This window comes from Coenobita brevimanus, chromosome 90 (genome assembly GCF_032717465.1).
Source record: "Coenobita brevimanus isolate Jiangsu-jjx chromosome 90, ASM3271746v2, whole genome shotgun sequence".
In the NCBI taxonomy this organism is placed as follows: Eukaryota; Metazoa; Arthropoda; class Malacostraca; order Decapoda; family Coenobitidae; genus Coenobita; species Coenobita brevimanus.
In genome coordinates, this window is record NC_137043.1 from 29177708 (window position 1) to 29192086 (window position 14379).

The 14379-nt window shown below is 41.2% G+C and overlaps 1 protein-coding gene across 3 annotated transcripts; it reads right to left on the minus strand.

Annotated features, from left to right (window-relative positions):
• Window positions 1-485: 485 nt before the first annotated feature.
• LOC145411518 (uncharacterized) lies at window positions 486-13944 on the minus strand. Of its 3 annotated transcripts, none has more exons than XM_080281529.1 (6): window positions 13883-13944; window positions 7143-7237; window positions 5187-5903; window positions 4773-4952; window positions 1463-1642; window positions 486-1161 (listed from the first exon to the last, which is right to left on the minus strand). In XM_080281529.1, the coding sequence occupies exons 2-6, from the start codon at window positions 7143-7145 to the stop codon at window positions 643-645; spliced, it is 1599 nt and encodes a 532-aa protein (XP_080137655.1). In that variant the 5' UTR covers window positions 7146-7237; window positions 13883-13944; the 3' UTR covers window positions 486-642. The 3 variants fall into 3 exon arrangements, with proteins under 3 accessions (XP_080137655.1, XP_080137654.1, XP_080137656.1); XM_080281528.1 differs by lacking the exon at window positions 13883-13944 and adding an exon at window positions 12742-13104; XM_080281530.1 differs by lacking the exons at window positions 4773-4952; window positions 13883-13944 and adding an exon at window positions 12742-13104.
• Window positions 13945-14379: the final 435 nt, after the last annotated feature.

The following is a 14379-nucleotide window of genomic DNA, read 5'->3' on the forward strand; positions in this document are numbered from 1 at the left end:
TTTTTATTGGTTTAGTGATTATCTCATATTATTATTTTTATTAATTATTTTATTTTTTACTTGAACCTTATGACTTTATATTATTTGTACATAACAGAGTTGTTAATTGACATGATTTTTCTCTTTTCAAATAGATGTTACGACCATTTTTCACAATTCACGACGTTATACATATACAAAGAAAGTCTGTTGTAATGACTTTTTTGAACTTTTTAAGATTCTCATACACAATAATTCATCTTTAAATTGCCAAATTCAAATAATTTTCCCAGGAAAGGCACAACCCATTATAAAACCATACAGTCTTTGAGCATCTCTATCTGTTATATCACAGATCAGGCCATTCTCTCTCTCTCTCTCTCTACGATATATATATATATATATATATATATATATATATATATATATATATATATATATATATATACAGTATACTGAATCACAGTATACAGTACTGCCGGATAATAAAAGTTGTTTTACTGTCTTCTGTATTGGCATATTTGTTGCATACAGTTAATCCTCAACAAATGTTTAATAACGTAACATGAAACCAAAAATTTTATTATTGATACGGTCAGTTAACATAATCGGCACAACAGAATAGCATGGCATCCTTAATCCCAAGAAGCTGATTGTTTAATTTCAAAGATTAAACAGTTTCCTAGCCAAGACAATCCCACAATCAGCCACCATCACGTCCTTGATGTTGGTGTGATTTACCGCTGCTCTCACCACATCCAGACCATCCTCGACCATTCCAAAAACCCGAGGGATGTTACCTTTGCAGTCCCTCGTCGTGATACAGAACTGGGCACTGCGGCGATCGCCAGAGCCCCAGCGAGACCACACGGCACCGGCTGTACGACACACTCTATAGGATCCATGAAGGTCAGAAAACAATGGAACACCTCCTGTCCCGTCATTGTTCTCGTAATCCCCTCCGATAACAAACTCGCCTTGTCTTCGAAAGCCACCTACTTCGATGAATGAAGATTTAATGTACGAAGGACCTTTTATGCCTGTACATAGAAGGACAAATTGCCTTGCCAGTGGTGTGTCGGGGCTCAGCCGGATGTGGATTCTTCTTGGCGATCCAGTCCAACACAAATCCAAGAACACCAGGGTGGAGGATGGGTCCAGGCTTCCCACTAGTTCACTTACCTACAGTAAATAAAGTGTGCCATTTCAATATACAGTAGAAAAAAATCAGTGTCTTCATCTTTGTCACCATCATCATGATCAACATCATTCCGATCTCTTTCCCATGTAAGAACTGTAAGAACGGAGTGAGGTAGGGCCCAGAAAGTAAGGAGCGAGCGAGCGAGCGAGCGAGAGAGAGAGAGAGAGAGAGAGAGAGAGAGAGAGAGAGAGAGAGAGAGAGAGAGAACGAACACAAGCAATGCTGTAACTAATGAAAGAAAATCGAAATGATAGAGGTATTTCATTTTGAGTGATTAAGTACCTCAAGTGTGTGTGCATTTGGAGGTGGAGGTTGATCCTGGAGGCAGTGCAGATAGAGGTAACCATTCTCAGTAGTAATCCTGGAGGAGCGAAGGCGGTCTTGGTCTCGGTGAATGCCAAACACCTGGCCAGCTTCCACCTGGCTCTTGACAGGTTGTCTCATCATCCGCAGCTCCTCAGCCTGTGAACAAGGCCGCCTTGATATTACTCAATGAGTGCCACCGTAGTACGTCTGAGAGAGAAATTAATATTACACACTACATTCTTACAAAGATACTTTCAAATTACTATACCAAATATCTTGGAAAACTGTACAGAGTGAAGTGGAGATGCAAGTTATTATAACGGCAATTTGAAGCATGATTTTACATTTTACTGTACTCATACTTTGTGTTGTTTAGACTGCCATGTAGCTTTGCTACTTCAATATCATTATTTCTTTATGTGACCTTTCACCAGTCTCTGTGGAGGTGTGGGACATGAGCACATAATTTTGTTAGGTCACGACCCCTTTACTGGGATAACATACTTTTGATTTTACCCAGGCTAGCGAAAAATTATTTAATTCGTTTTCAGGGCCCTATAATAGTGAAGAGGTTACTGAAGGCTATATATAACCTCAAGTTGAAACATTTTTATTTTTTATAAAACTGACTAAACTCGCGTAAAGGTAGCAAGAATGGCGAGACGTCATCGCAGTGAAATGGTTAAAATGGACATTATATGCACGTTAAGCAGTGTGAATATGTACAGTATAAAAGTAGTAAATTAAACAGGTTAAATCCATAGTACTTAGATCAAAGATCATGTAACATTATGACATGCCCAGCATATCACAATCAAACTTATATTTCAGGGTTCATGGGTGACGTGCAAGGGTGTGTGACGCCATATCTTATAAAGTAGGTGAATGGGGAATGGGCCTCCCAAATATTATCTGGAAATCAGCGTCAGAATGTTTCACTTGCTGCCTATCAACATCGAGCTCCTGAACGGAAAAAATGTTTGTACCATCCTTTCCTGGTACAACAGCACTTCATGTTGTTATCTTTTTCCAGAAGAGTCTGGTCTCATATAATATACTGTAGCAGTAGCCGTGTGTCTGTGTGTGTGTGTGTATTTTGGGCAGCCGAAACTACACATTCAAATCACACCAAATTTGGCACAAAAATCGCCAAAAAAAACGCTGATATGAAAAAACTTGGTCCCATCACGATTTAAATACTTTTACTATATTTAATGAGCGATCAAATTTTGACCAAAAAAAAAAACGTCGCTCCCGGCGCCCGGTCGGTTGCCGTGGCCGAGTGGTTAATATCTCTGACTTGCGTGCGGACAACTTGAGTTCCATTCCCGAAGCGAGATGAGGGCGCCTTCTTCGGTATGGAGGCGTCATGGTGCACCAAAATTGGCATGAAATAATTCGAAGATGTCGAAAAACTTGGTTCCATCTCGATTGATGATTTTTTATGAGAGTTATGAGCGATCAAAGTTTGATTCGGAAAACAGTTCATTCAGTACCAGGACTTTTAGAAATCAAGTTTACTCGAGCCGTGTGAGAATCACGAGGAAACGAGTGTGAAGCACGAGAAAGTGAGTGCCCAGCGCGAGAGCCCTCCGCAGGAGCAAGTATGAGAGGGCCTGAAGGGCCCACGAGCACTTGTCTAATATATTATAGCACTAGCCGTGTCTGTGTGTATTTTGGGCAGCCGAAACTAGACATTCAAATCGCACCAAAATTGGCAAAAAAACGCAAAAAATTTGCTGATGTGAAAAAACTTGGTCCCATCACGATTGAAAAACTTTTACTATATTTAATGAGCGATCACATTTTGACCAAAAAGCGCCCCTCCCGGCGCCCGGCATAGGATCTCCATAGAATTTTTTGCCCATAAGTATAACTAAAATAAACTATAGCAGCGCGAGAGTCCTCCGCTGGTGCAAGTCGAGGGGCCTGAAGTGCCTACGAGCACTTGTCGTTATTAAAAATCTGGTGTGGAGTACAACTGCCATCCATGATGACATTCCACAGCAACTCTTGAAACGCAGCTGCAGCTAGATCATCATTTACAAATTCACTGGAAACACGACATTTTTCAAAGTACTGCAAGGTCGAAAGATGGTATTCTTTAGCCCTTGAAGTACTGTATACAGTTTCTTAAAGGCGTGCATCCGCCCTTTCCCGGCGTGGAATGGACGAGGACTGGCACCCCTGATCTTGGTGACCTCCCTGTAGTAATATCTCGCCCTGTCGCAAAGCATCATGGAGTTGTCAGGCACACACCTTTAGTTCTGGTGGACAAAATACAAACAAGGAGGGATTTGGAGCAGGGCTAAAGCTATACTCTTTTTACTCTAACGTGGTCCTAACTTACCATCTCATCTTGACAACTGAGTTGTATCAGGAGATTAGCGCTAGACTGTGATGTTTGTCGCGAATTAAAACTATGCAAAACGATGTGGAGGCTTACTACTGTCTGCCACTGAACGTCGTGAAATAAGCTTCAAAAGGATAAAAATCTGGGCCAGGTTAAGGTGAAAAGAGTATAGTTACATCATTTCTTTAGATATGTAGCTGCTGCGTATAGTCGACTCGTTAACACTCCATTTCTGTGTTTGGCTAGCTCTCCTCACACCACTTTCAATGGTGAAAACAGTATCATGCTTCTCTGCTTAGTTGAAAAGACCCTACTACGATTCTGCATCCTTTCCATGGCAGACCATACTTCAGTTCTGCATCTACTGCGGTTGTGCATATTTCCCATAGCACTTTCTCGACTAGCATCAAATTCTAGTGTTAATCGAGTGTTAGAACTCAACATTCAAGAAGGAGAGATGGCAATTTTAGACCAGGGTAGAGTAAAAAGAGTATAATGGTGGGCTGGGCGGATTCAAAATTCCTTGTGTTTCTATGAGAAGGCATAGCGGATTGTCAGCTATGATGTGCAGTCATATAAGCAAAGCAAAGCAAAGCAAAGCACACGCGCGCCCGCCCCCCCCCCCCCGCGCTCACACACACACACACACACACACACACACACACACACACAAAAGGGCGGGGAGAGCCAGGGCTGGAATAACTGGGAGGTAACCTTAGCATAAGCAGAGGATACGTGACGAGGCAACAACACTCAAGTGGAGTAACGTCATGCTCGGCTACAAATGAAAGCGACGTCAGATGGCGCTGTGCTATAGCTAAACTGACCGTGTCACTGGAGGATGTCACAAACTGTCGACCCACGCTATATAATGACGCATTATCGGGGGACCCACTTACGAGCATCTGTGAAACTTAAAAAATAACAACTTACAGTCACGTCATTAGTATGGACGGAGGCGTTTCTGATATTTCTGTCAACCCTCTGCATGATGGTTCCTGAGGGATCTTCTCGCGTGAGACCTTGTAGCGCGGGACCTTGTAGTGTAGGTTGCTCTACTGCAGCCTCAGCCCTGTCTTGTGTCTCCACTATCGCCCTGGTCACCTCGCGCACCTGTGGACGCCAGACATGCAATCACAGGATGCTTGCCAAATTTAGATGAATAAGAGACACTGTAGAGGAAATATTTCAAATTATTATTTCAGTCTGTACCCATGTTCTTACCAGATTCAGCAATAAGCACATTATACTGTAACACACACACACACACACACACACACACACACACACACACACACACACACACACACACACACACACACACACACACACACACAGATGGCTTACTCTGCAGGACATTGTAATAGTGTTGACATCTGGGAATAAATGTTGGCATTTTTGCATCCATGTTTCAGCTTCCTCATTGCAGCGCTCAGCTTGGACAATGGCCGCATCTGCCTCCTGTGTTGTACTGACGGCCTCTATACAACCTAGCGTATCCTTCACTTGCTTTCTTCTTTCCTCTCCTTCCTTCTTCATACCCAGAACCCTGGTTTCCTCTTGCTTCAGCATTTCCAACACTACTTTGTTCTGCTCCACAATGCCAGTTAATCTATCTAGTAGGTGGCAATGCTGGGTCTTCCAATCGTCCAACTGTGCCCGATACTGATCCAACTGGGACACTGATTCTTGGTTTGCATCAATGATATGTCCCATCTTACTCTTTTGTAATTGTAGCTTGAGCCAAGAATCGCCACTGATTTCCATTACCATCGTACATTCTTCATCTGGCAGCTGTGGTGCTGATGGCGTTGTCATTTTATTCTGCACCAACTGTACTGCCCGGAGCTTTCTTACCAGTGCCTCCATGCCATAGTTTATCGGGAATTGTGTGGGATGAGCAGCAGAGTGGCTGGCTCGACAACCAGGGCAAGATAGCTGGCCATGTTTTATTGTGCCACCAATACATGGGGAACAATATGTGTGACCACAGGGTAGAGTGCGAGGCCGTCGAGATGTCTCGTCATAGTTCTCAAAGCACACCTTACATTCTTCAGGGTTATCCTGGAAAAGGAAAAAAATTAGACTATTAAATATATATATACTGTATATATATATATATATATATATATATATATATATATATATATATATATATATATACTGTATATATATATATACAAAACTGTCCACGGTAAATGCTTCTTACATAGGCCTATAAAAAATAAAAGACAACTCGTATATATTATTAATACTATAAATGTAAAGTACTTTATATGCTTCTAATAGTTTGAATAATACAGCATCATGGTACTGGACATAGACTCGTACATCACCAAAACATTTTACCCTTTTCCAACCTAGGCTATACTGTTGTATACTTTGCCTAATATCAGTGATAAATCTAATTTGTAGTACAACACGAACAATGATTTCCTTAACATCCACAACCTTCCATGACTTACTCTCTGTCGAACAAAAATCCACAAGCGTTATCCGGAATAGAATACCAGAGTTGTTCCGATCGTGACAGGGTTAATGGTAACACTAATATTCAGGGTCCTAGAACTCGCTCTCCGGTCGAATAATATCATCCGGCGTCAGCTGGAATGCACTACTAAACTTGGCCTCACAATGACAGAGTCGGTGGTGATAGTATTAACACTGAGACTCATAGAACTCACTCTTCGGCTGAATAATATCGTCTGGCTTCAAGTAGAGTAGAATACTAGAGTTATCCCAACCATAATAGTGTTGATAGTGACAGTACTAATACTCAGGCTCCTGTGACACATACAGCTGCATAAAATTGTCTGGCGGGCAGAAAGAAAGTGCACGTGATTCAGGGAAAAGATGGCTCATCTCGAAAGGTATCATTTTGTTGTGGACAGGATTAGAACAGATGTGATTAATCTCTCTCTCTCTCTCTCTCTCTCTCTCAATTTGGAAGATTTCTCTAAGCACAAGAAGTAAGCTCCAGGTATTCTCATAAACAGGGTGACCCATATATAACGCTCCTCCTCCGTTGCGCTGGACGATTTCTCGTGTGCTGTGGGGACGGCTCGGTCAACGTTATCAAGCACCATTTATTCATTTCCTATTCGCGCTGTCATACTTACGCCCACAGCTGGAGACAGAGCCATCCCCGCAACAAAAGATACCACCAGATGAATTTCCAGTGGAGCGCTATCTATGGGACACCCTGTACACATAGCCTTTCACAATGCAAGTAACAGCCTCACGTGTAAGGACGATCTTGCCCTTCAGTCTACCCGTTTGTACTGCAAAGGTTTAATTACGTACCATTATGGTAGTTTTGCAAGGTGACGTTTGGCTGTCGTTCGTCTCTTGATTTTCGATGGGTAGCTAGAACACGGCAGCTGCCTGTCACGCCAGACCTGCAGAATACATTTTGTTTTTAAGTATCCTGCTTGAAGATCTCCGGCGGGGAAATGGCTCAAGATCGCGACTTAACGAAATCTGCCATCGAGTAACAGGTCCTAACTTATATATTGTGCAAATAATTTTATGGTTAGTGGTGTGTAAAAGTAACGTAGCTATAGTCGGTTTCTTCTCAGTTGAGGGAACTGGGCTACACCTACGCCTTGAATATGAGTCGTGTCTGCATGAAATTCAATGAGCCCTGGTTATGAAGTCGGAATGAGTCTTCTTGGTTACTGGTCAAAAGTGTCCCTCCAGTCTGACTACATCTGGTCGCTACCTGAGTTCAAACAGGTTACGGATCTATGTCAAATGAAAACAGACTGACTATTTGCATGGCAGAGTAGCAGTAAGATAGCCATTGAAGATCAAAGTAGCCTACGTATTTATTTTATTTATTTATTTATTTGTTTGTTTATTTGCTATCCCAAAGTCTTACTTTTGCTTACAGCAGATACTGTTAAATAATGGAGGAACAGAACAGCCTACCATACCATAAGAACATTACTGGTAAATGATTTTCAGTATAATGTTAAGAAATGTGTCGTTCTTTTAAATGCAGGCGCCAGTGTATTTCAGTGAGTGTAAAACTTAACACGTGAAAGTTATTTGAGCATCGTTCGTATTACAGTATTGCTGAAATTGGTGGTTCTCAAATAAGATTCATATGTATAGTCGGGCTTTCTTCATCTAAGGGAACTGGGGCACTCCTGTAACCTGAATACTAAGTCGTGGTTGCATGAAATTAAATGAGTTTTAGTTAGGCTGTGGGGTAGGCATAAGTCTCATATCTATCTATCTATCTATCTATCTATCTATCTATATATATATATATATATATATATATATATATATATATATATATATATATATATATATATATATATATAGTCATGCAAATAAACGCTTAATCTGACTACACTAGGCCATCAGCTGAGAAAAGGGATGCGTCAAGTTACAACAAACGCATTATAGGCAGAGGTACTATGTGCTACGATTTTAACAAGCTAGAGTGGGTTTCAAGAAGCATTTTGACAAGACAGCTGATGTGGCTAAGTTATTATTCAGCCAAAATCGCATTTTTGTCGTCCAGTATGACATCTCTTTCAAAGCCGTCTTCTGTGCAAACAAAGTGCGCCGTTTTTGTCAGGTAAGGCGATACGAATCTGGCCGTATTATTATCATTATCATTATAATAATAATAATAATAATAATAATAATAATTATTATTATTATTATTATTATTGTTATTATTATTATTGTTGTTAACCAATATCGTTTTCGCATCTTTCCGAAGCGTTGTCTGGAGCAGTCTAGATGCTGCATACACTGCCTGGGAGAAACTGAACATAACCAGCAGGGATAAATAAGAAATCTCATGAAATAATACTGTCTGCAGAATTAACTCACAGGAGAAGAGTATCAATGAAAAATATAGCCTATGCAGCACAGATTAACATTAGGTCTTATTGGCTGTGTTTACATTGCGAAGTTTAGTATTGAAAATGCTTGTTTCATTCCTAAAGTTGGTTATTTTGTAATATCCACGAGCATATACGCGAATGCATGAGTGTGAGAAGCAGGTTGTAGTAATGAACCTCAGGAAGATAGTCAGAACCAGACACTGACCATTTTATGTCCTGGCCTGATTGATTGCTTTTGTTTTATGGTTACCAACGATGTGGACTTAAGCCTGGATTGATAGAAATGTGTTACCAGCACTATAATTATGGATAGTATGGGTGATTTGTCTGATCGTCGTCTGTAATTTTTCTTTTCTTCGAAGCCAGAATGATTTTGCGAGCAAACACCAAGCAGCTTCAGCAGCATTTTGACTCCCAAGCATCAGTTTGGACGACAAAAATGTGGCTAACTGACCTTGTGAAGCTTAACTTCTTTACAAAGTTCATTTGCTCTCCTTGATCAGGATTCAGTGTGTGTGTGTGTGTGTGTGTGTGTGTGTGTGTGTGTGTGTGTGTGTGTGTGAGAGAGAGAGAGAGAGAGAGAGAGAGAGAGAGAGATGAAAGAAAAAGAAAAGAGAAAAATATATAGCCATGCAAATATTACAGTATCTTTTTTATATGCACTGTACAATACGGTGAAAATATTATGTCCGTCTGTCTGTCCGCGCACTTGTCAATTATCAGTCATTTGTATAGGATGCTAGCGATGGTGATAGTTATTATTTGGGGGAGGCGGTGGCTTAATCGGTAGAGAGGCAGCCTGTAGTCCTAACGGACCCGGGTTCAAATCCCGCTGGGGCAGGGAACAGTTTAAGGGTTTGAATTTCATAAAAATCAGGCTACTGCTCTACCAGAAGACCCGCCGACGTGTCGTGAAAATACCCCCGCTACTACCAATACACCAGTCCTGTATGAGACAGCCCTAGCATGTATTCAATATGGACGGTGGGTGTTAGCGCCGAAGTGGTGACATGTAGAGGTATGCGGTACGTAGGAGGGCTACTGGGCCTTGAAAGCAGGCTGTGAAGCCTATGCCCAGAGTCGGACACATAAAAAAAAAATAATAATATAATAAAAACAAACTATTGGGGGTTCAAAGGCCGACTAATGGGTGGCATAGGAAGCTTCGTAGCACCACCTCCATAGCGATTTCTTTTGTATATTACGCCTTAACAGCCTCTTATGATACATTGCTTCGTTATCGACACAGTTTGCGTCAGTGGCACACAAAAGGATGTGGAGATGTAATGTGCATGATAAACCGCTGAGGAAGAGGCGTTGCGAAATCTCCAAAGTCACTTGGGTCACTTGGAATACCACCCCAAATAACAGTGAAGAGGTAACGCTGATATACCCTTTATACTCTAATTTGGCCTTAAATTACCATATCTACGTCTTTAATGCAGAGCTGTAACAATAGATTAGTACTAGAATTTGATGCTATACTGCTTTTATTCTTACTTGGTCCAGATTTTCGTCCTTTTGTAGCTTACCGGTACTTCACATAGCTCAGTGACAGAAAGGCAATGCTAAGCCTCTACATCCATTCCACAGCACTTATTCCTCACTAGCATCATAGTTTAGTGTTAATACATTGTTACAACTCTGCATTCAAGATGAAAAGGAGGAAATTTTAGGCCCTGTTAGATTAAAAAGGTAGTGGCAGAGGTATGCTCTGGAATGAATGCTGGGGTGAAATACATTATTGTATTTTCTTGTCACTGAGCTACACGAAATAGTCTGCAAAATGGCAGTATTTGGGTCACGTTAAGGTGAATCAAATGTTAATTTCCACATAATAGGTCTATATTTTGTTACAGTAAGGCAGGTGGACAGAGAGCCTAACACATGAATACCTAAGTTCATTACTACTGCCTCCTTAACTTGGCGTTTTTCGCCTTTTACAGCTTAATTCCTGTAGCTCAGAGACAGAAAAATACAGTATTATGGTCCTACTTCCTTTTCATAGCACGTGACTAGGACAGCATAATATATCTAAGTTCGTCACTATAGTTTGTTCACCTTAGCGGAGATTTTCGTCCTTTTGCAGCTTATTACTCGTAGTCCGGTGGCAGAGTAGGATAATTATGGCTCTACAGTCTTTCCATAGCACTTTTTCGTGACTAGCGCGATGATCTAGTGTTATTGTAACAATTCACTGGCATTAAAATACTCGTACTACTATGGCTCTTTAACACATACTCGTGACTATAGCGCTGTGTTCTTGTGTTAATTGTTTATTAAAGCTAAACGTTCAGGCCGAAGAGATATCAATTTAAGACTGATGAAAATGGACAGTATAATTTAGTTCCTCTCCAGTAAAAGTGGTGCTTGACAAATTAATCTCTTCAGTCCTATGCATATGTTTGTTTTCGCTATCTCACACAAATTTAATCAGCTTTGGATAGACTTTTAGAAGTGAAAATATAGATAAAGCATTCATTAACCCCTTCACTACGAGGGAGGGTCTCATCACGTATAATATAGTCTGAATATGGCCAACTAGAAAATGAGGCCTGGTTACATGAAATTCGATGAGTTTTGGTTATAAGCTAGGACGGTAGGGCTCGTCTCTTTGGTTACTATGGTCGGGATGTTTTCACCTGAGGGAAATGGGCCACTCCTACACCTTCAATAGTAGGTTGTGGTTGCATGAACTTCGACCGTATAGGCCTGTGTCTCCTTGGTTACTAATCAAATCAACCCACCAGTTTAACTACATTTGGCCAACAACTGAGCAGAAACGGGTTAGGCATCTTCGTAATGTTTGAACAAACGTGTTATAATACAATACATAGAAATGAAGGGGAGAATAAATGTACCGGTAGATGTATAGAACCTATGGAAATGATGTTAAGGTTCTCTCTCTCTCTCTCTCAGTATCGGGGACAGCACTCGGCAGGTAGAAGTTGCCCGTATTTCTAGGCGGCATAGGAGGCTCGTGACACCATTTCCATAGCGATTTATTTTTATTGCACCTTACTTGCTCTTGCATTTTGTGTAGTGGTAGTAAAATATGAACCCGGTGGACTGTAGGCGTAAGTTGTCGTCCTGCAGTCCACCATCCCTCTTTGGGGGGACAAGGAGGGAGCTGAGGGACATCTGCGTAACTGGGCAGCTCCACAGCCAAATTATATCATTGCCACCACAATGAAGGCATCCTTCTCCAGCACCGAATGCCATGTTTATCAGTATGACATCGACATAGTTTGCAACGCAGAGATGAGGCTACTGAGGTGTTATGTGCAGAATGAACCGCTAAGGGAGAGGTGTTGCGATATCTCCAAACCCACAGAATACTACCCATCACACCATAACTGCCAGAAGAATACTAATCTCATCATTGACGAATTTATTGGGAAAAAGTCGATCCATTTGAGACACGCTTCTTCAGTTTTTAATATTCTTCAAACAGAACTGGGACGACGGTTGTTTCTTCGACTGTATGTTACTGTGAGTGGTTTCTAAGACAGACCCGAGAATTACTATAAGGCTTCAGGGAGGAGTGAGTGGATATTTGGCACATTCCTTTGGGTACTTCGATGGTATTTTCTTCAGATAGTGTGTAACAGTTTATTTCTGCATAGATCCCGGCAACTCCACAGGTGTGTGTGTGTGTGTGTGTGTGTGTGTGTGTGTAATGAGATCGCATTCTAAATGGTTTTGGAAATATTGTAGCATCTCCTCTTTAGCGATTCATTTTGCACCATACACCTTAGTGTCTTCTTGTATGTTACTGATGCAGATTACGTCTACAAAGACTCGATTATAAACAACATACAAGAGAGTATTAAGGTTACGTCATATGCATTACGTTGACACAACATAAGAGACAAGAGAATCTGAAGGTGTAATATGCAAAACACGTCGCTAAGGAAGAGGTGCTAGAGTCTAATATGCTCCCTAGAATGTGGTCAATTTTGGTAAAGTGCACAAAAGCTATAATATAGGTTGAAGTGGTGAGATACAGAGCTCCCCTCATATCGCCCCAAACGTACCGTACGACGCTTGAAGTGTGGAGAATAATCGATACAGTAATATTTATATTACAGCACAGATTTATGTAGCAGTTGTCGCTACCCACAATGACGTCACAAAACAGGAATTTGTAATTCAGTATTTTCTATAGTGCGAAAAATCTTGTTCTGTTTACTGATCAGCTGAGAACAGTTGCCTTCGTCGTTACCCTCACTTATTTTCCTTCTCGATTTTTCAGTGTTTATTTCACTCCCTAGTGATCTTTAGCTCTCAAGATTTGTTGATGATCCATGACACAAACCACAAAACCATTGCACTATCAGCAATGAAGCGAATCAATGAAACCCGTAAACCTGACACTGGCAGCCGAAGCCTTGTGAGAGCATGAGTGTCGACTGGGTGGGGCCCGTTGGCGGGGTGTGGGAGAGCGGACTGGTGGGGTGGGGTGGGGGGACTGGCGAGTACACCTTATTTTTCCTAGGATGTTCAACGTTTCATGTAGTACGTGATGGATGGTGCGTGCGCAGTGTTTTACCACATATTTTCTTTCCTTTTTTATGGGGCACGAATGTATGACTCTAGGCATATTCATTTTCTTAACGAAGTTGAATTTCCATCAGGGAAGAGAAAACAACTATGCTAAAACGGTCAAAATGTTATTACGTAATGTTATGATCCATTTCTTTCGAATTATTACGTATCAGAAAGGAATAGCTGTTCGTGTTGAAGCTGGGGACTATGCATTAAACCTACTTATAGGCTGGTAATAGTGAAGGTGCTTATCCTAGGTATAAACAAACTTTGCTTAGCAACACAAAAGCTTCCTGTAGCTGCAAGGTACTGCTGGAGCTCAGTTGCAAGGTACTGCTGGAGCTCGTGTCTTTGCTCTTGTTTTTTCAAGACTAATGCATTTCCTTGGGTCAGTAGCCTACTTGTTCGTATTTCATTTAACGTTGTCCAGTAGTAATACTAGAAAAGACCAGTGTTCTATTGCAAAGTACTGTAGAAATAGTAATGTTTAATATCACTGATTTTATGGTAGGCTGAGGAGAAAACAATTTCTTAGACACCATCAGACCTACTCATGTATGGATATAGTGATACTTGCTCATCAAGACTTTACCTGAGTTATTTAAATATTGGTAAGACACAGTTACTTACGTGGCACAAACTGGCACCTTCAACACAGTGAGTCACCCAGGCTATTATAGGCTAAGAACTATTTGTTGATCTGTCAATCGGAAATTATTACATTTCTAAGACCACATGCAATAATATCTAGCTTGGATAGCCAATGAGTGTTCCTCTGCAATGTTCCTCGGATACTTCACACATAGTCGAAGCAGTGCACATAAGATGTTTACACTGGTGCCACCAGACATTATGTTCTGCAAAGGAAGCCTTTGATTGGTGAAGGGTATAGCAAAATGATAATCGTCTTGTATAGTTGTTTCTCCAGAGTAAGAATTGACATTCTTGGGAATTTTATTCTGGCTATACCGCCATACGAATTTCTTGGCATAATTAAGACAAAGGACACCAATGATAGTTGCATTCAGCCCTAATTACCACCCTAGACACACACCCTAGCCCTCACGCCAATGCATACCCCGACATCTCCAACCCAGCCCCCGACACTCTTCCCGCTACCTACCGCG